Source organism: Cladophialophora immunda (genome assembly GCF_000835495.1).
Source record: "Cladophialophora immunda strain CBS 83496 unplaced genomic scaffold supercont1.3, whole genome shotgun sequence".
Classification (NCBI taxonomy): domain Eukaryota; kingdom Fungi; phylum Ascomycota; class Eurotiomycetes; order Chaetothyriales; family Herpotrichiellaceae; genus Cladophialophora; species Cladophialophora immunda.
The window spans coordinates 4,465,701-4,483,180 of NW_015622543.1; the positions used below are offsets into that span (position 1 = coordinate 4,465,701).

Sequence of the window (17,480 nt, forward strand, 5' to 3'; positions counted from 1 at the left end):
TGTCTGCCTCAATGCAAGGTACACCTAAAGCAGATCGTACATGTGTATATGGTTATGGGGCGCGTTGATGGTCCGTCCACCCTCGAAACGGTGTCCTTTACCCTAACTTTTGTCGTCGAACCGTTTGTATAAATAATGGATATATATATACCCTATCCATTTTCGGTTAGGGAAGGGGTACGTAACGGAGTATCGAAGAGGCTTGGCCAATCACTGAGCGTCCCTGCCTCAAATTCTCGTACCTGCAACACCAACTTATTTTAAATCAAACCATGCGGCTCTGAAGATCGAATTCCTGAGCTGGCCCCCCCCCCCCCCAAACAATAACGAGGTCCTTCGCAGCAGGCACTAGCCTGCCCACACGAAAACATGGCCGTAATGCGAGGGTACATCGGTCGAAACCTCTGCGCCGTCGACAGGGACTTGAACCGTGAGGGTGCGGGTATCGGCGTCGATCATTTCAGTCCACGTTCCCGCCTTCGGAAACGGGAGTGTGATGGACCCGGCGGCGTCGGCAAAATTCAGCAACACCATGACGAATTGCTCGGGAGCGGTGGACGTGGGTCCCGCATGTCGGTGATACGCGACAATCTGAGTGCCCTGGAGTGATTGCCGGAAGTAAAAGAACGAGTCTCGACTTCGGAGGGCTGGGTAGGTGCGACGCAACATGCCCAAGCGACGATAGAGCCGCACCAGGGTTGAGCCGACTTCATCGTAGAAGAACTCCCAGTGTGTGTCGCGCCGGAGCCCGACCCGCTCATCGCCGCTCTTCGGCAGTTGGTAGTTGTCGGCGAACTCTTGACCCTGCCACAGCATAGGGACACCCTGTAGCGTGTACAGCGCGACGGCGAATGGCTGGAGCTTGTAGAATTTGCTTCGATCGCCTGAGGGATAAGATCCGCCCCCTGTGGTGCCCGCAAACACGATCAACTGGCTGTGGTCGTGGGTCTCCAGGTATTGAAAGGGCGCGACGGGCATTTCTGCCGACTTGCCGTTAGCGTCTTCGACCGTTTTGGTGCTGGGGTATTGACAAAAGTTCGGATCCAGGAAATGGGCAAAATCCGCGTCCGCGACATTGTTGCGGATCATGCTTTCGGACTTGTTGAGCAGATCGTCCTGCCAGGCACAGCTCGTATATGTGCCTCTCAAGACTTCCCGCGCCTTGGAGAGTGCCTCTGCGCATTGGATGATCCGGGAGTAGCTACCTGCCTCTCGTCGAAATCGGTCGATGCGTGTCGAGCATTGATACGTGTCATAGCACAGTTTGGCGTAACCGGAATCGGTAGGGCTGACGAAGAGATCGGTCACCTCGTCGTATCGGAAGCCGTCGACGTGGTACTCTTCGAGCCAGCGGCGGTTCGCGCACGCGAAATAATCCTGCGCGAATGTTTTCGAGAAGGCTATCTGCGGACCAAAGGGTCCATCACCTCCGATCATTGGACTATCGATCTGGGGAGTTCCAGGGAAGTCTTTCACGTCCTGGTAGACAAGCTTGTATGGGAACGACGGATCAACGTGTTGATAGACAACGTCGAGAATGACGGCGATGTCGGCTTTGTGGCACGCGTCGACGAGACGTTTAAGGCCATCGGGGCCCCCGAATCGAGCATTGGGGGCAAAGTAATGCAAAGGGCCGTATCCCCAGTCGAAATCGAGCTTGGTACTTGTAACAGGCATGAGTTCGAGACAGTTGACTCCCAGGCTCCGAAAATAGTCCAGACGTTCCGCAACACCGTCGAAGGTGTCGTTGAACTCCTCGACCTGCAGCTCGTAGACCACGAGGTCATCAAGCTGGGGGGTTTTGTAGGAGCCGTCGTTCCAGGCGAAAGTGGTCGGCGATCTGGAGAGCGTGAAGGCAGCGAGGCTCCCGACGTCGGTGGCCCTTGCAAATGGATCAGTGAACCACCGAGTCACAAGTTGTCGGCTGCCCCCGCCAGGGGTGAACCACAGTTGAAAGCGATACAGGTACACGCCTTCGGTACCATAATGTGTGCCAGAAACGGGTGTAATGGGGATGCTTTTCGTCCAGTGGTCGAGGGCGCTACCGTCCACCCAATCTAGGTCGAAATCTTGAGGCGAAACGGTTTGATTGAAGCGATCGTCCCGGTGGATGATACGGACGACCACCTGAAACCCATCTGCGTGGCGGATCCCCGGGAGGTACAGGCCGATTTGCACAGAGAAACGATTTGGCCGTTCGAAGGACGGATGTGCTCCCACTTCTTGGAGGTTAATTTCCGCAGCCATCTCGGCCCCTACAGTACCTTCAAAGGTTCAAGACAGCAAAAAAGCAGCTTTGCAAAATTGGGAGGTGTTGGCAGTCCTCCCAGGCTCGTGTGCAAGGCGGAACAACAGGCACTTAAGTACCAGCGCCAACCCCTCCCAGTTCTTCCAGCAAACAAATCACCACGGCTTCGTTTGGACCGCTTCAGCTATTGTTGACACGGTCAGCTGCTCAGGGGACGTCGACTTGCGAGGGTTCGTTCAACGCCACAAAGTGGGAGCCTTACCGGTCTCCATATTATGACTGGAGCACCTCCGCATTCGAGGATCCAGTAAGGTATCTTTAAGCTGTCCTAAGCATCTTCGGGCAAAAATGTTGAATCCGAATATCCTGAATCACCTTCAATCTCCGGGGATTCACTATGCATGGAGGTAGACGTTGTTTTGAAAATCGAAGTCTCAGAAGCCATTTTCGTATTGCAGGCCGACCGGAGAGCCTAGACCTAGGCCGACACGAGGTCCGCTTCAGCCGCAAATTCGAGTCCAGACTAGCCTCTCGTCTCCATTCGCGGGCGCAGTGAACCATGATCCAAACAGCAACCCCTTCGCAGGACATATGCATTCAACACCATGCTTCGTATTCCTTCGGGCCTGGGGATTTCAGCTGCGCCAAGCCGGCCAAGGAGAAGGCAGGGCATTGTTCGCGGACGTTGTCTTGCTCCAGAAAGGCTTAACCCGGACATACATGTCTTAGCACGGCCTTTGACCAGAGGAGGTTGACGGCATGTGTGGCTCCCGTCCTATGTTCGAACCACCTTCAAGTTCTGGCGAACAGTAAGCAATTTCAATTTGGTGACTGGAGGTGACGCTTCGCTCAATCGTATCTCCAGATCCAGTCAAGGGTTCTCAAAAGGGTGTCAACATGCACGGCCACGACGAAACGTTGCTCATGTCCCAGCTGCTATTCCGGATGTTGGTCAAATTTGTGCTGCCCCATCCTCGTGTTGATTTCAGCTGCCAAGGGATCTAGTGCATTGAGTAGGCGGGGCTGGATTGGTGTATTGTGCGCGCAATTCGACTTGAGGCTCCTGAAGCTCACCTAAGCTTCCGAGGGTACGAGGCTTGTGCAGGCTTGGGTGGTCGCGGCTGGGCAAGCTATGAGCCAGGGAACCGATTCTGGGTCCGTCAAGCCCAGCTATTGTTGCTTGGACGATGGCCACAGTGCCCAGGACTGCCGTGCTACTTAATTTTGGACCTGCATCAAATATAATCGTTCTTCGTTGTAGCTGGAAATGAAACAAGACCAAATTATTATAACAGGAAGGATGCAGTACTACACATTGAACTGTTGATTCTCCTACCGCTCGAAGTGCGGCGGCGTGGTCTAGGAAATCACAACGAAGGAGGCGTGGGAGGTTGCAGTATTACGGTGGATCAGTGGTCCGGTGATGCAGTACGGTGGAGTATATGAGCCTGGGAGAACCGTAGCCATTACATGCACAGCCATAGCCACAGTTCTCGTATAGGTGACGATGGGGCTGAGAACTGCGTTAAATGGGCAAAAAGCGCGGCCCGCAGGCTGTTGAAATTGCACGACATGTGGCAGTGCAGGCGATGAAATACGGATGGGCGAGACTTGGCCAGGCGAGTCTTTCCCCCACTTATTAAAACGGGATGTCAGAGGCGGGCTTGGTAGGCGCTGACGTCAATGATGCCAAGACGGGTGGACTTCTTTTGGAGGGGCAGGAGCTGCCTGCAGTGGCTCAACCACTACTCCCTTGGATTGCAAAGTCCATCCATCTTACAAGGCAGTGCCTACATACCGTTCCAAGTCTGGAGCATTGTGGGTTAGGGTGGTCAACGCTAGTACCACATCGGCCCAGCGGTGACTTTCAAGGAAGGCATCGACCCATTCAACCGTCGGTCAACCCTATCCAGTCAACACCGCACAACCATCCTGTAGCTAACTGTCCCCACAACAGTTCGAGGTTCGTTCCCCGCCATGACAGAGAACGAGCCAGAGCGAGAACAAGAACGTCAGTCGAAACGAGAAGTTGTAGGCTCTTTTTTGTAAGCACCAGGTCTCGGGTGGCAGTATTTCTACCATTGACACGCTACAGCAAGGATCAAGCATTGAAGGGCAAACTTCTCATTCAGCAATCCCTCGGGCTGGGCGCTCAACCAAATGTCATTCCTCCAAGTGAAGCCTCTGTGAGCGGGGATCTGCGCGTGGTTCAAATAGGATGGCATCCTGTTGCAGGGTTGGGCGGCAAATGGTTCGCCGAGCAGACGGGACTAGGCAAGATGATCACCAAGAAGATTAATCACTACCCTGACCCCACTCAACACTGGGCAGTTCTGGTAGAAGACTACGTCCACCAGTTATGGATGGTAAGTCTCGTCAGAAACCTGCCGCCCCAAGGGGGAGAGGACTTGCTCATCCGTATTACAGGACGAACATTTGGACATCATTTACATAAATGAAAGGCTGAAACCAGCGGAGTGGCACACCTTCGTTGTCGGCAAGACAAGGTTCAACGACGAAGCGCTAAGACAAGCAAGTAGGCATTTCCGTTCCGGCGATTTCACTTGGTCACAACGAGCCCTTATACTAAACATACCCTCATCTAGGTGAGATGACGATACACCAGATGCGTACGAAGCGACCAGCCTACAATCTCATAAGCAACAACTGCCAGAATTTCGCGCTGGAGCTGCTCAATGCCATTCAGATTGGTGCACATCGCCAGTTTGCGAGCGCCTTCGCCATCTACCAGAGAGCGACAGGCAAAGGCTCCATCGAGGACTTGTTCGTCGACAAACACCCCGAGGAGCAGCAGCAGAATGAAGTGGAAGAACAAGAGACTGATGACTTGAATCGGCCACCGAGACTGCAGCATACTAGCGCCATGCAGACCGCGCAGCAGGTTATGGACGAGCAGACGACGAAGTTGGACCGACATCATCACAGCTCTCCTGATTGACAGATAGATACGGTTGTTCTTTGCTTGTGGAGTGTCAAGCTTGGCCAATGCCCAATGCAACAACACCTGTGACATCTCAAATTGGGATTGTAGGAGATTTTGCTTCACCTAGTTTTCCGACCGAGCGCGACGAATTGAGTACAGCTACTCCTGATGCTCCATGGTGCCGCGCGCCTTTGTAACTTCGAATCGGAACTCTTTGCCTCAATCATGGTAAACCGCCTTGTCGCACTACCCAGCATTGTCCATCTTCTTCTGGAAATCCAAGAGCGGCGACACAGATACATCATAATCGCCAAGAATGCATCATCACTTTCGGACCGCTACAATGCAATGATTGCAACTCGCTTATAGTGGATTAGTACGGGTCATCTTCGGTCCCACGAGCTGTACGAGTTGTACACCCTGCTTCGCGTCCACTGTAACCATTTCTTCCCGACTATTAGATAAGGACCGAGTTGCTCTTTACCTGTCTAGCCGTGTTCTTGATCCAATTCGAATGCTGGGGCGATGTTCTTTGGTGGTATCCAACCCGCTACCCATCCATAACAGCTACCAATGTCCCCTCCTGGCGGCCAAATTTCACCCAGCGCAATGTACCGCACGAGCTCGATGTCCAGCCGCTTGATCAGCTGTCCAGGCGTGCAAACGTGCTGCGACACGAAGTCGATCGTGGCGATGGTTGATGGTCTGTCCTTTCCGGTGGTCGTGCGTGGGTACGATGACAAGACAGGCGGGGGATACCTCGCGGGATGTGCGCTCATCAGGGGCGCCGATATGCTGGGCAGAGACTCGGAGAGAGCGCGGTGTTGCCGCCGGACTACAAGAGGGGGGAGAAGAGAATATTCAGGTTCCATTGAGATTCGATAATATACCATCATAGCCTTTACTCGCCACTAGTCGCTCTTAGCCCAGTGCTCTCATATAACGTACCGTACATCCTTACATGTGGGCTTCAAGGCCCAAGTCCTTTGCTTCCCGTGTTACCATGTCAGCTACCTCATCTTCAAGGCTGAATCCGGAGGGTTGCCATCCAAGATCCCTTCTTGCACGAGATTCCACCAGCTTTGCGTTGGTACCAAGTAATATTGCCGCATGAGGTGTTATTTCGTCACCATCAGCGGGGTTGATAACCTTCTCTACTGTCGGACTCTGGATGAAGCCCTGTCGGTGTGCTTCTTTGGCGATTAGGGCTGTAAGGTCGCCGAACGCCTGCGGAGAATTCATTAGCGAGGGTGTATCACAGAAAAGGGAGATGGATTTACCATATGGCCATTCTCTGGAAGGTAAATTCCATCCTGATTCCAAATCCCCTCCTTTTTGGCGGTGGCAGCGCTCACCAGCAAACAAATCAGCGATCCAACGTCGCGCACATGGACATTACTCCAAACGCTCTTTCCAGCACTGAGTCTGAAGCCCTGCCCTTGTTGTAGAGTGTACTTCGCACTTTCGGGGCCTTGGATGGATCGGGTGTTTCCCGGCCCCCGACCGCGTCCATATATGAGTGGACCGACGACTAGAGCTGTCTTGATCGAGGACGGCTGCTGTGCAAGAACGAGATTATCCACGACACGGCTCGGACTGGAGGAGATGATTGATCTGATCTCGTCGGCATCTTTCAGGTTGTCGTAGAACTTGCCAGCAGCCTCGCCGTACGTATCGCTCTTGATCTCTTCAGCCGAGAACAGAGAGGCACCACTCATTTGTATCCAGTAGCCTGATCAACTTTCAGCCACAGTGCGTCAGTATTTGGGAGGCTTCTCACCTGGTGCCGATCGGCCGGTAGTGGATAACCCTCTTATAATCGCGTTGCAACTCGGGACATGCTTTGTACTTGCCAGATCTGTTGCAGTTAGCGGGGGATCCACACTCTCGAGCTGCCACTCGTACGAATGACAATGTCTGCCTCGCTGGCCTCTTTCTCGACGATTTCAACATCGTCGAGGTCTCCTTCGGCAATCCGCACGCTCGGATACGCCCTCGCAATCAACGAAGCTTTCTGGGGTCGCACGAGGCACGTTATCGCATATTTCGCGCCTGAAGTCGCCAACTGGTGGAGAGTTTCGCCTCCAATATATCCAGTTGCTCCGGTCCTGCACCTGTTAGTTTCGGGCTTTGTACTTGGGGCATCCATAAGCTTGCAGGAGAATTCTGGCCATCGTCGCCGTGTGCGTGGTTTACTAGTTGGGTGCCATTGATGTCGTGGAATGAGAAAAGTACTTATATGCGCTTCCTGCATGGCACTGTGGAGTAATATTACTAATTCGTCAACGAGTGGTTCGCTGGGGAACCCACCTCTTCCCATTTTGGAACTAGTCTCCGGGAAAGGCCTTCCTAATGTGTAAAGAATCCCTATAAATTTCGTCGTATCTTGTTTACGCTGCCATTTTTACATCTCCGAGTCTTGCAACAAGTTAGCATCGTAAAGGAGAATCAAGATGAGGAAATCCTCCCGACGCATATAATGTAAGCAGCTTTTAGGGCCTCAGTAATGAGCTATTATTTATGCCATTTAACAAGAGTATATATACTTCAGAGAACGATATCTCCTTACGTTACAGTCTGCAGTCCAGTCTCTTGGAAACTCATTAGCAACGGAGCCCTTCCATGAACAACCACGGAACCAGTTCTACGATGTTGTTATCATCGGCGGCGCCACCGGCGGATCTGAAATCTCCTTACCAACAACGTCGACTTCCACAGATCTGTCCTGGTCGGAGAGAGAGATCCCTCGTTGAACTACTCAGCCACAAAAGCGAGCAACACCTGTATGCGTCGGCGATTCGCGCCTAAGGTCGACCCATTCTGTGCGTGACGCGTTGCCGGCCCATGTGGGTTCTTCGAACCACATCCGCGTGGGATTATGCTCCGGAACCAGGGCCATGCAGACGATGCCAATGATAAATGTTGGAATCGCAAACAATGCCGCTAAAGACCAAGCGTTGCAAGATGGCACACCTCTCATGGTGTTGTAGTCGCCTCGACCATTCCTCGAACGTCGGAGGGTGATATACCTCCACGGTGGAAGCCGGGTCGATGGATCTGATCTGCGAGATTTCATCTCGCAGAGTAACACCTTTAGAGGGATCAGGCTTGTATGTGATCTGGACTCGAGGGTTTTGTCGAGGTGTTCCTTGCCGCGGAACTCGATCGACCCATTGTTGTCAACGCTGATATTAATCACGGAGTTTAATTCTTGTAGATTCCTGTTGATGGCACCCACACAGCTGCCGCAAACCATGCCTTCAATCGCAACCGACGCCGCGTACATGGAGCTCGATTCTGCACTGTCACCAGCATCGATCTGGGTGACGGGAGGACAGTCGTAGGCATTGAAAGCAAGGCCAGTGGCAAGGTCAGATCGAAACCTGCTTGGTCTTGGTGTTATCGAGTTTTCCGCAGGGGCTTGTTGGTGAATGAGCGGTATATGCGTTCTGAGATGACCTAAGCGGTCCACTTTACAGTCCACAGCACCATACTATGCCTAGCCTCCGTAATGCCGACGCTTGGCCGGCCAACCCAATACTGCACCTGACGCAATGGCTCACACTAACACGGTGAGTGCATTGTGCGTAATTAGTATGGGCCACCGTGGGCCACCACCAGTGCTACTAGCATGCTACTAGCAGTAGCATGGCGCCAATAGTGCTATGTGTGGGGGCAATACCAAGCAGTCGAACAGTCAAATTCGAGGATGGGTGGTTTAAAGGAAGATCCACCTCGAGGATGGGGTTTTTTCACTAGTGTCGTAGGCCTCGAGCGGTCCTTATATATGTGGATACGACACGTGTTGCTTTCATCCCGCATTTCTCCCATCGTCGCTGTCAACTACCATTCAATGCCTGATTGCTGCTCTGGCCCGCCACCGAAGCCCGAACAGCGCGAGTGCTCTTGGTTCTGGCCCGTCATTCCCGCCCTGCTTCACAGTTCTTGTTGCTGGCTGCCTGTACGTGCCATCTTGACCGTTTTTGCCCTGCGAGCAAGCAGTGAGCTGAATGTAAAACTCACTCCAGGCTCTACTGGACTTGGCTGCTCTACCCCCACTTGTGGAGCTCAATAGCGGGAGTCGTCACTTTGCTCATCATTGGCTTTGATCTCCTGTGCGGTAAAGCCACCGGGCGATTTTTGGGACGGCCTGCCTTGTCGCTGGCAATCCTGCTCTTAACGCGAATTCTTCGCGCCAGAAAAGAACCAGGCACAAGCTGTCATTAAAAGCGCCGCACTTCACATACGGAATGGTCCTAAAGATGCTAGGTCTGTCGAGCTGGACACGAGCGACGTGCATGGTGACCACGGCGTTGCTGACGTGTATAGCCCGTCGTAGTCCGATTTCGACCTCACTTGCCCGTCGACCGCTAGTTCCCATTGTATCGCGCACGGTCGCCACGACAGCCACGAACAAGCCTTGTCATGCAAAGAAGGGAGGACTTCCACCGGCAATCGACGAGGGGTTTTGGGTGTCGATACCCACGTGGAAGCGGTCAAGCGTCAATACTTTGCGATGCCTTATTGGATGCACGACCGGTGATTTCTCCGCCATGTGGTACTTGCAGTCGGCCTACCCAGAGTTAGGTACCGTGACGACTATGGGCTTGTCAAGTGAGTGCATCTGTCTACCTGACCTCCGTACAACCACTAACCTGAACTAACCGGTGCTACGTAGTGTCGGCGGGAATCATGTCTTCGATCGTCCTAGAGACCACTCTCCTTCGCTTCGGTCGCGATCGTCTCCCGTGGAACGTCGCCGCCAGGACTGCGACAGGAATGAGCATGATATCTATGCTGGCGATGGAGGTGGCCGAAAATACTGTCGATTACACTCTCACGGGCGGCTGCGTCGACCTGGGTAGCCCATATTTCTGGACCGCTGCCGGATCCGCAGCAGTGGCGGGTTTCTTAGTTCCGTTGCCGTACAATTATTTCCGGCTAAAGAAGTACAGCAAGTCCTGCCACTGAGTTTGACGTGGAGTGGCGCGTACAAGAGCGTCAAAAGAACACCGCTACCGTGCCTCTATTCAGCAGACGAGGTTGGCACCGACAGATGAGAGTATACGAAAGATTAAGGGAGCCAAATGAAGCCGGGAGCCGGAAATAGTTCCTTTTTTTTTAAGTCGCTAAGCTTATAGAGACTGATCACCGCGACCTAATACGAGCGCTCTAAGGACGATACTAACGTAGGCCTTTATAGATTACTTAGAACGTAAAGGGGTTCTCGACATATAGGTCTTTAGGTTCGAAATAGTGTAACATATCTAAAGCCATTAAATTTTTATGTTAGGGGACTCGGTTCGAGGCCAATTCGAGGCCAAGGGCTCCTACTAAATGCTAGAATCGAAGTCCTCAAGTAATATAAAGATTATATATCAGGACCTACGCCACATAGTGGGTACTGATCAGTTGGTTAACTGTGTCACGGCCTGGCTGACCGCATGTGAGATACCGATGCGAGGCTGGCCACCCCGCACAAGGCTGGGCGCGTAAACACTCTTCTGTCGCGTTCACCGCGCCACTGTTAGTTAGACTCCTTTGTCTCAGAATTCATATCATAATTGCACCCTTAACAGTGATCTTTCCTGTCCTAGGTTGCGCCGTGATATAACTCATCCACCGTGGCGGCGGAATACATCCTTGATATTTTCTAACCTGGATTGTGCCTTACTGGAGGCCGAGGAGACAGCCCCAACTGTAGATGGAATAGAAGAATGTCGACGACTCGGGTGCACCGTGGTCTCTTAGATCCGTATATTTAGGCAATAATGCTTCTACTTGAAGGAGGTAATATCGAAGTCTTAGTGCGGGCACTAGAAAATATTCAAGTTGCTCCTATTTCGGCTCCTGCTAGCCGGGGGTGAGGGCAGTGTTGGAAGGTAGACCCTGCAGGCGTTATCAGGCCGCGAAATTACCGACAGAGTCTGACAAACCGCCTAAATTGATGAAACGACATGAAACCACAATTATGCCGTCAGGCACTCCAAAAACATCAACTGTGCTGAAAACCCCACTAATGGGTAGGTACCTATTATTTAAGGGCTTGCACGTAGGCATTGCGTTAGAAGAAAATCAAATCGTTATTTCAGCACATGACAGACCCTAAGGGTGGAGTTCCCTCCCAACATTTTCTACAGCTATCAGGAGATAAACATCTGCTTGTGCTGTTCTGCCCATTCCTCAAACGTCATTGCTTTCTGACCAGTGTATTTCTCGACACTCGACAGCTGCTCAGCGCCAACTGGATAGCCAAAAACCAGACTGCGTGCAGGGTCTATAGCCTCCGATTGCTTGATCGCGTATTCCACGAGAGGAGCAGGCCAACGACGCTCCTCTGTAAATTTCTTGTATGCTTCCTCTCTTTCCATCGTTTCAATGGTCGGACTCTTGCCCAATACTTTTGCGAGTGTCTTGACGCAGTCTGCTTGGGAAATCAATTGTGGCCCGTACAGATACATGGCCGTGTTTTCGTCCAGCGGTCCTTTCACAAGAACCGTGCCACAGGCTCTCCCAATGTCCTCTGGAGCAATACCATCAACTGTAGCATCTGGTGCGAAAATCTTGACCAACCCACTCTCGAATCCTGCCTTGTACTGAATTGTGTTGCTGGCAAATGAACCTGGTCTAGCCGCGATGTATCCGCCTGGGCCAAATACTTCTTTCAAAGTGATCTCGACTTGAGCGTGTATGTAGGGTATAACCTCACTAGGTTTCACGTCCTCTGGCTCGCCTTGGATAGTGAAGCTGCTGAGCAATACCACCAGGTCGATACCGGCAGACTTGAGCGCCAGAATGGTAGACTTCATGTTGTCGGATGAGCCGTGGGCGATGTAAATAAAAGCACGGGTTGCTTGAGTGCTAGATACAGCATCGCGGACAGTGTCGGGGCTGTGTAGATCGGCTTGAACTCTCTCAAAACTGCCGTCTTTCACCTTGACCTCATCGAGGCCTGGAATAGGCTTTTTGGTGTCCCGCATTGCCAGTACCACCTTCGCTCCAAGTTCGTGGGCAGCCCGTGCGGTAGCCGACCCAACTGCTCCAGATGGTCCAAAGACTATAACCTTTGGAGCAGCCATGTTGAAATTAAGATGGAGAGTACTAGTCCGGTATGGTGCTCGAGCGCCTAGTGGGAGACTTTTCCAAGAGTCACTTTCAAGAAGGAATGTTGAAAAGACAGACCGAGAAGCAACTAACGTCACTTATATAGTTTCAGTGTACGTACTCGGAACCGGGAACAAGACCAGGCCATCTCTCAAGCATTCAATACGAGGTAGACCTACCGCCAAAAGCGGAATGGACTAAACTTTCGCACTACTCGTTCACTTGCATCGCGGAGAGGACATTGATGCCTATTTCCAGACTGGATGTGCATCGGCAATCAAGGATGTACTCAGCCTCAGGTTCCACACTACTAAACATAAAGGTCAGCTGATGTCTCCAAGAAAGAATTCATACGCATAGCGCAAGGGTATGCAGGAGGTGATTGGACGGTGGCCTCCAGAACACCTGAGATGTTAGCTCAGGCTATTCCTAAAACAGGAAACAATCTCAAGCACGCTAAATTTCTCCACTAGCAAAGCTTCCGATAAAAACCTCATCCGCTCAGAAGATTTTGCATACTTCATGTCGTTCTTGAATGTTCCCTCAGGTGTGAGTCATGTGTCCCTCTCTTTTGGTGATCAGAGCCTACCCGTTTTGAAACTCCGAATGGTTCCGCAACGATGGTCTCGTGGGGGTGTTAAGTGAAGCTTTGACACTGCATTCACAATTCTCGTAGCCTGGTAGCAACATGGCTAATACGGATGCTTCAGGTAAGTTCGCGGTTGTTTCAGTGCCAGGCGATCGATTTGACCTTTCGCTCGTTCATCAGCGGCAGGAATGCCATTCGTCATCTCCACCAGCATGAACAAAGCAGATCCTGAAATGCGTAAGCTGATCAGGAGCCATTGCATGCTGGGGAAAAATCGCGGAAGAATCTTGCATAGTAGGCGAAAGCCCAAGACGGTTGTTCCAGTCTCAGAGCCAGTCCAAAAACTGCCAGACCTGGAGGCTGCTTCCGCAGTCCCCAGTAAGCTTGGTTCAGAATTATCTTTATTACGGTTTGCCGATTCAATAGAGCCCTCTACGCTATGGGAAGTCTTGAAATGTAAGTGAGCTCACCCTAAGATATCTAGCAGATATAATGTAAGATGTGTTGAGAATCTAACGATGCTGACCTCTGAAGTCACTTCCACTTCGAAACAGATTAACTTTCCCTTGGAGAGATGCTTTGATTTCAACGTCAAAGACCGATCGATGTTCGATCCGTTAACATTCGATCCGGCCTATCTTAATGCCGTAATATTTGGAGTTCAATCATACTTGGATTTGGTTTCGGGTCACTCCAGTAAACGGTCGTCAGCGCAGATGTTGAAGACAATTCAGCTCCTTCGCAACAGACTTTCGATTTCGGATGGAAACGAACAGACATCCGTTTCTAATCCCACAATACTGATCGTTTTAACTCTGGCACACGTTGCACATTTAAGTGGCGATCATATTGCCGCCGAGAAACACTTGGAAGGTCTTTGCAAAATCATCAACCTGCGAGGAGGCATTGCTGCTTTCGAAAATACTCCAAAACTTCTCACTGAGTTATTAAGGTTAGCCAGAATTCTGACCTTCACTTATCTATTTGGGACTATACTACCTGGGGCTTATGGCTGATGCTATTCAGATGTGACATCAGCATTGCGATTCACAAAGGAACAAAACCGGTCTTTGACTTCAACCAGCTTTTACAATCTATCATATATCTACCCCAGACTAAGTCATCTTCTCCACACACTCCTTGTCTGGATTATAAATCCCCCTATGACAAGTATCAAGCCAAAAATGTTATAACAGACGAGAAATTAGCCGAAATATGGGACATTCTGAGCAACTTCTGTTGTCTAGTAAACTCAGTGGCTGACAAGAACATCAAGCTCAGCGACCAAATCCTCTTAAATACCATGGGCTCAGTGATGTACGCACTTCTAAGGATGAGATTTTCAACCAACCCGATCAACGAAGCGATTCGTCTTGGTTTGCTTGCATTATGTTCACATTCTTTCTTAAAGCGACGGGGAGTTCACCTTCCGAATGGCTACCTCTGTGAGAACTATAGGACTTGCTTTGAGGACGTCAACACTCAGCCGCGAGTCGCTTCTCGGATTTCGCTGTGGTTTCTCATGATGGGTAAAATTTCCATTTTTACCTCTGATACAGATGACTCTGCGTGGATAAAATCCAGGCTAAGAGAGAATATTGGCTTGAATAAGGATTCCTCGTGGCCACAGCTGCGACTAATTCTCAAGTCCTTTCTTTGGATCGACATACTACATGACGCACCTGGGAAAATGATTTTCGAATCTATTTCCATAAATCGATGAAGTTTCGCCAAAACCAACACCAACTGTGAAACTACACAAAGCAGACACACCTGTCCGCCACCAAATGCTCAGACCTAGATGACGATTCAGAGGGGACAAGAAATCACAAAAACCATGACCGTACAGCTCGAACCATCAACAAACCCATCTCTCACCGTGGGCACTTGACTACATTAACGCAAGTACCGATACTAGCTCAGGGATCTACCGAAGCTATCACGCTACAAACAGCCGAGATTCCATCCGTCGACGAAGAGTGTATGACGCCGGCGACACAACAAGAGCCTGTATAGCCACAGCTGGATCCATCGTTCAATCCGCGACTTACACAAGAGAACTTCTCCACCGGAGAGCTCTCTGACGCCTACGTCCCTTAAGTTGACTGCGAGTTTAAGGAGCGGGAGAGCGCGTCAGAAGCGCGACCGACCATACAATTGGCCCCTTAATATTAATTCCCTCTAGAACCGGTTTGATGCATCGGACAGGACGTCGATCAAGTAGGTAGACAACTTACTCTATCCGGAGGGTAGCACGGGAGCCTATTGCTGTGTTGGAGTACCTATGCCTAAGGTATAAGAATCGTTCCTCTACCCTCCTTTATGGGTTCCAACGTTCTGCCTTTGTCTTTCCCGTCTCCTCTTACCCCCTTTCTAGAGCCCATAGCAATGGCGCTTCCCAGGATAGCTTAACTGGTCCCAGGGAAGGCTTGGCAGGCCGTGACAGCTATTCTAACGCCTTATTCGAGAAATTACCCATGATATCACACCAGCCCTCCGATTTTAGTCATCTACTATTGGAGCCTTCTAAGAAGCCACCGAATCGTACCTCGTATTAATTTTTGAGGACACTAATCTATGTGTAATTCACGCTAAGCGAGTCACGATTCAGTCTTAGGATATGCAACTAGCACATCGCTTGCGTGGTGAAAATATTGACTCCGTGCGTGCGTGTGCCGTGAAGCCGAGACTGCCATAAAAATGTCCATAGCTACATCTCCCCCACCATAGACTAGATTGTCCTAGTCGGACTGTCTCTTAATAAGCTACGCCGCTAAAACCAGGCCTAAAGCTAGTTTTACCATCTTGCGTAAACAGCTGTCCGGACTAAACGTTTAGTATATGTTTCGAACTATGTAGGATTGAAACTTCTATATACTAGATTTAAGTTTCGTATAGAAGTCATCCACTACCTAATTTATTAAGGTAGTGAACTGGGGCGAGGCATCTAGCCATGGGCACCAACTCGTACGGCGGTAGGTAACAGGAGCGTTCACATCTTGTAAAGCAGTTGATTTTTTGTGGGAACACATCTAGGATAGATCAGTCAGATGCGCTGAGGTAGGAGCCACATTTATCTGGGTACTCACTGTCAAAGAAGAATATGCCCTCATTCTTCGCTGTCTGAATGTGGCCGGTCTCGTCGTCTCCCGCCTCGGAGGATGCTCGCCTTCTTCCGAGTCCGTCTGAGAGCGTAGGCGTAACCAGTCTCGGTCGTGTCACTTCGCCTGTGTAGATAAGTTGTTTCTGGAAGCTGGCTGCCAATGGGGACCGCTGTCGCCCAAAGGAGCTTCGAAGGCTCCTCGACAGGATCATGTTGCTAGCAACGCGGCATTGCTGTGGAGAGAGGACAGCTAACAGGGGATGCGTCTCTTCATGTCGGGACCACTGACTGCTTTTGTGTGATAGAGAGAAGATGGTAGATATCAGTATTGCGCGCAATCTGTATCGATCTCAGCTCAGCAAGATGTCTTGAAGCAGGCTCCTATGACCGCGCGCAACAGGGTGAACAGAGATTGCATGACCGCAGTCCGATACATCATGTTTCCGCAGCTGGGCGTCCCGCGTTTTTGTTTATGACGTACTGAACTGTAGCTCGCAGTTCACGTGCGACTCTTTCAGACCGCGCCGCTTTTATATGTACCCAGTAGGTGCCCGCATCTCCAACTAGCTCGACTGCAAGGGTCAAGACTCAACTCTCTTGCTGCCGGGATACGCGTGAAGGTGATAGAAGTCTCAGGCCTGGAGCTTAATGTCTATCTAAGGGGGAGGCTGCGAAATGACCATGTGAAGTACTTTGCCTTCCCAGTGAAGCTATCTATCTAAGACGACGTCCGCAGCTCCTGTACCTCTTCACACCTGCATTCTAACCTTGAGCTTGTCGCCTTTAATGACCTCTTCCTTGCGCGCCAACATCTCAGGCATATCCCAAGAGCAAGCAATATATCTCCCAGCAAGCCAGTCCTGCCGAGTCTGGGTCAAGAAGGTAACCGTGTGTGCCGGAAGTTGCACGGTGTCAGTCAATTGCTCATGCACTTCTGTCGGCATGCTCTCTCCCAACGCCGTCATGATCTGTCCGGGATGGACCGAATATGCCAACAGTCCTTGATCTCCATATTCTTCGTCCAAAAACTCCGTCAAGCGCACGACTCCCAGCTTCGATATCCCATACGCTGAAGCTCTTGGGAAGATCATGTGAGCTGCCATGCTGGTGATGTTGATGATTGTCTTCTGGCCCTGCTCCTGCTCGAGGAGAAGAGGCAAGAATGCTCTTGAGACCAGAAAGGGGCCAAAAACATTGACGGTAAGTACCTTTAACCATTGCGTCGGATCAGACACGGCGATCTTCCGGAGCGGAGTCTCGACAATGCCGGCGTTGTTGATCAGAATGTCAATGTACCCAAACGCGCTTCGGACCTTGTTGGCGGCATCGCTTGCGCTTTTCTCGTCCGCCACGTCCAACATCAACGCGACGACCTTGGGCTTAGGCTTGTTGAATTGGACAGCAACGGCCTCTATCTCCTTGACCAATGTGGAAAGATCGGATCGAGCACCAACAGCGATAGCGGACGCGCCAGCCTTCGCGAAAGAGAGTG

General features: G+C 51.2%; 7 protein-coding genes across 8 annotated transcripts; 3 read left to right on the top strand and 4 right to left on the bottom strand.

The window, feature by feature from the left end:
- Positions 1 to 316: 316 nt before the first annotated feature.
- Positions 317 to 2,247, bottom strand: PV07_05958 (uncharacterized protein; the record flags this gene model as incomplete). Its single annotated transcript, XM_016392895.1, has 1 exon — positions 317 to 2,247. The coding sequence occupies one exon, from the start codon at positions 2,245 to 2,247 to the stop codon at positions 349 to 351; it is 1,899 nt and encodes a 632-aa protein (XP_016250414.1). The 3' UTR covers positions 317 to 348.
- A 1,761-nt stretch (positions 2,248 to 4,008) lies between these two features.
- PV07_05959 (uncharacterized protein) lies at positions 4,009 to 5,561 on the top strand. Its single transcript, XM_016392896.1, has 5 exons — positions 4,009 to 4,142; positions 4,206 to 4,293; positions 4,344 to 4,614; positions 4,676 to 4,784; positions 4,855 to 5,561. Exons 2-5 carry the CDS (start codon positions 4,226 to 4,228, stop codon positions 5,205 to 5,207), a joined length of 801 nt encoding a protein of 266 aa, XP_016250415.1. The 5' UTR covers positions 4,009 to 4,142; positions 4,206 to 4,225; the 3' UTR covers positions 5,208 to 5,561.
- Positions 5,562 to 5,921: 360 nt separating this feature from the next.
- Positions 5,922 to 7,384, bottom strand: PV07_05960. Of its 2 annotated transcripts, XM_016392897.1 has the most exons (6): positions 7,350 to 7,384; positions 7,098 to 7,300; positions 6,973 to 7,050; positions 6,473 to 6,924; positions 6,154 to 6,419; positions 5,922 to 6,103 (listed from the first exon to the last, which is right to left on the bottom strand). In XM_016392897.1, exons 1-6 carry the CDS (start codon positions 7,364 to 7,366, stop codon positions 6,094 to 6,096), a joined length of 1,026 nt encoding a protein of 341 aa, XP_016250416.1. In that variant the 5' UTR covers positions 7,367 to 7,384; the 3' UTR covers positions 5,922 to 6,093. The 2 variants fall into 2 exon arrangements, with proteins under 2 accessions (XP_016250416.1, XP_016250417.1); XM_016392898.1 differs by having other exon boundaries at positions 5,922 to 6,419.
- A 376-nt stretch (positions 7,385 to 7,760) lies between these two features.
- On the bottom strand, positions 7,761 to 8,599 carry PV07_05961 (uncharacterized protein). Its single transcript, XM_016392899.1, has 2 exons — positions 7,890 to 8,599; positions 7,761 to 7,836 (listed from the first exon to the last, which is right to left on the bottom strand). The coding sequence occupies exon 1, from the start codon at positions 8,476 to 8,478 to the stop codon at positions 7,951 to 7,953; it is 528 nt and encodes a 175-aa protein (XP_016250418.1). The 5' UTR covers positions 8,479 to 8,599; the 3' UTR covers positions 7,761 to 7,836; positions 7,890 to 7,950.
- Positions 8,600 to 9,035: 436 nt separating this feature from the next.
- PV07_05962 (uncharacterized protein) lies at positions 9,036 to 10,385 on the top strand. The gene is made up of 4 exons (XM_016392900.1): positions 9,036 to 9,153; positions 9,221 to 9,461; positions 9,522 to 9,806; positions 9,871 to 10,385. Exons 2-4 carry the CDS (start codon positions 9,443 to 9,445, stop codon positions 10,161 to 10,163), a joined length of 597 nt encoding a protein of 198 aa, XP_016250419.1. The 5' UTR covers positions 9,036 to 9,153; positions 9,221 to 9,442; the 3' UTR covers positions 10,164 to 10,385.
- A 794-nt stretch (positions 10,386 to 11,179) lies between these two features.
- On the bottom strand, positions 11,180 to 12,350 carry PV07_05963 (uncharacterized protein). Its single transcript, XM_016392901.1, has one exon. It carries the CDS (start codon positions 12,269 to 12,271, stop codon positions 11,336 to 11,338), a length of 936 nt encoding a protein of 311 aa, XP_016250420.1. The 5' UTR covers positions 12,272 to 12,350; the 3' UTR covers positions 11,180 to 11,335.
- A 481-nt stretch (positions 12,351 to 12,831) lies between these two features.
- PV07_05964 (uncharacterized protein) lies at positions 12,832 to 15,072 on the top strand. The gene is made up of 4 exons (XM_016392902.1): positions 12,832 to 13,006; positions 13,066 to 13,341; positions 13,420 to 13,837; positions 13,912 to 15,072. The coding sequence occupies exons 1-4, from the start codon at positions 12,985 to 12,987 to the stop codon at positions 14,606 to 14,608; spliced, it is 1,413 nt and encodes a 470-aa protein (XP_016250421.1). The 5' UTR covers positions 12,832 to 12,984; the 3' UTR covers positions 14,609 to 15,072.
- The last annotated feature ends 2,408 nt before the right edge of the window (positions 15,073 to 17,480 follow it).

What these genes read in the sequence shown, in the direction of transcription:
- PV07_05959 (XM_016392896.1), top strand. Translation starts at nt 4,226, where the DNA reads ATGACAGAGAACGAGCCAGAGCGAGAACAAGAACGTCAGTCGAAACGA. An exon ending in ACGTCCACCAGTTATGGATG is followed by an intron (nt 4,615 to 4,675) that starts GTAAGTCTCGTC and finishes TCCGTATTACAG; the next exon opens with GACGAACATTTGGACATCAT. An exon ending in CGAAGCGCTAAGACAAGCAA is followed by an intron (nt 4,785 to 4,854) that starts GTAGGCATTTCC and finishes ACCCTCATCTAG; the next exon opens with GTGAGATGACGATACACCAG.
- PV07_05960 (XM_016392897.1), bottom strand. An exon ending in CGAGGCAGACATTGTCATTC is followed by an intron (nt 7,051 to 7,097) that starts GTACGAGTGGCA and finishes TAACTGCAACAG; the next exon opens with ATCTGGCAAGTACAAAGCAT. An exon ending in TTCCAGAGAATGGCCATATG is followed by an intron (nt 6,420 to 6,472) that starts GTAAATCCATCT and finishes AATTCTCCGCAG; the next exon opens with GCGTTCGGCGACCTTACAGC.
- PV07_05961 (XM_016392899.1), bottom strand. Translation starts at nt 8,478, where the DNA reads ATGTACGCGGCGTCGGTTGCGATTGAAGGCATGGTTTGCGGCAGCTGT.
- PV07_05962 (XM_016392900.1), top strand. An exon ending in GACGACTATGGGCTTGTCAA is followed by an intron (nt 9,807 to 9,870) that starts GTGAGTGCATCT and finishes GGTGCTACGTAG; the next exon opens with TGTCGGCGGGAATCATGTCT.
- PV07_05963 (XM_016392901.1), bottom strand. Translation starts at nt 12,271, where the DNA reads ATGGCTGCTCCAAAGGTTATAGTCTTTGGACCATCTGGAGCAGTTGGG.
- PV07_05964 (XM_016392902.1), top strand. Translation starts at nt 12,985, where the DNA reads ATGGCTAATACGGATGCTTCAG. An exon ending in GGCTAATACGGATGCTTCAG is followed by an intron (nt 13,007 to 13,065) that starts GTAAGTTCGCGG and finishes CTCGTTCATCAG; the next exon opens with CGGCAGGAATGCCATTCGTC. An exon ending in CTTCTCACTGAGTTATTAAG is followed by an intron (nt 13,838 to 13,911) that starts GTTAGCCAGAAT and finishes GATGCTATTCAG; the next exon opens with ATGTGACATCAGCATTGCGA.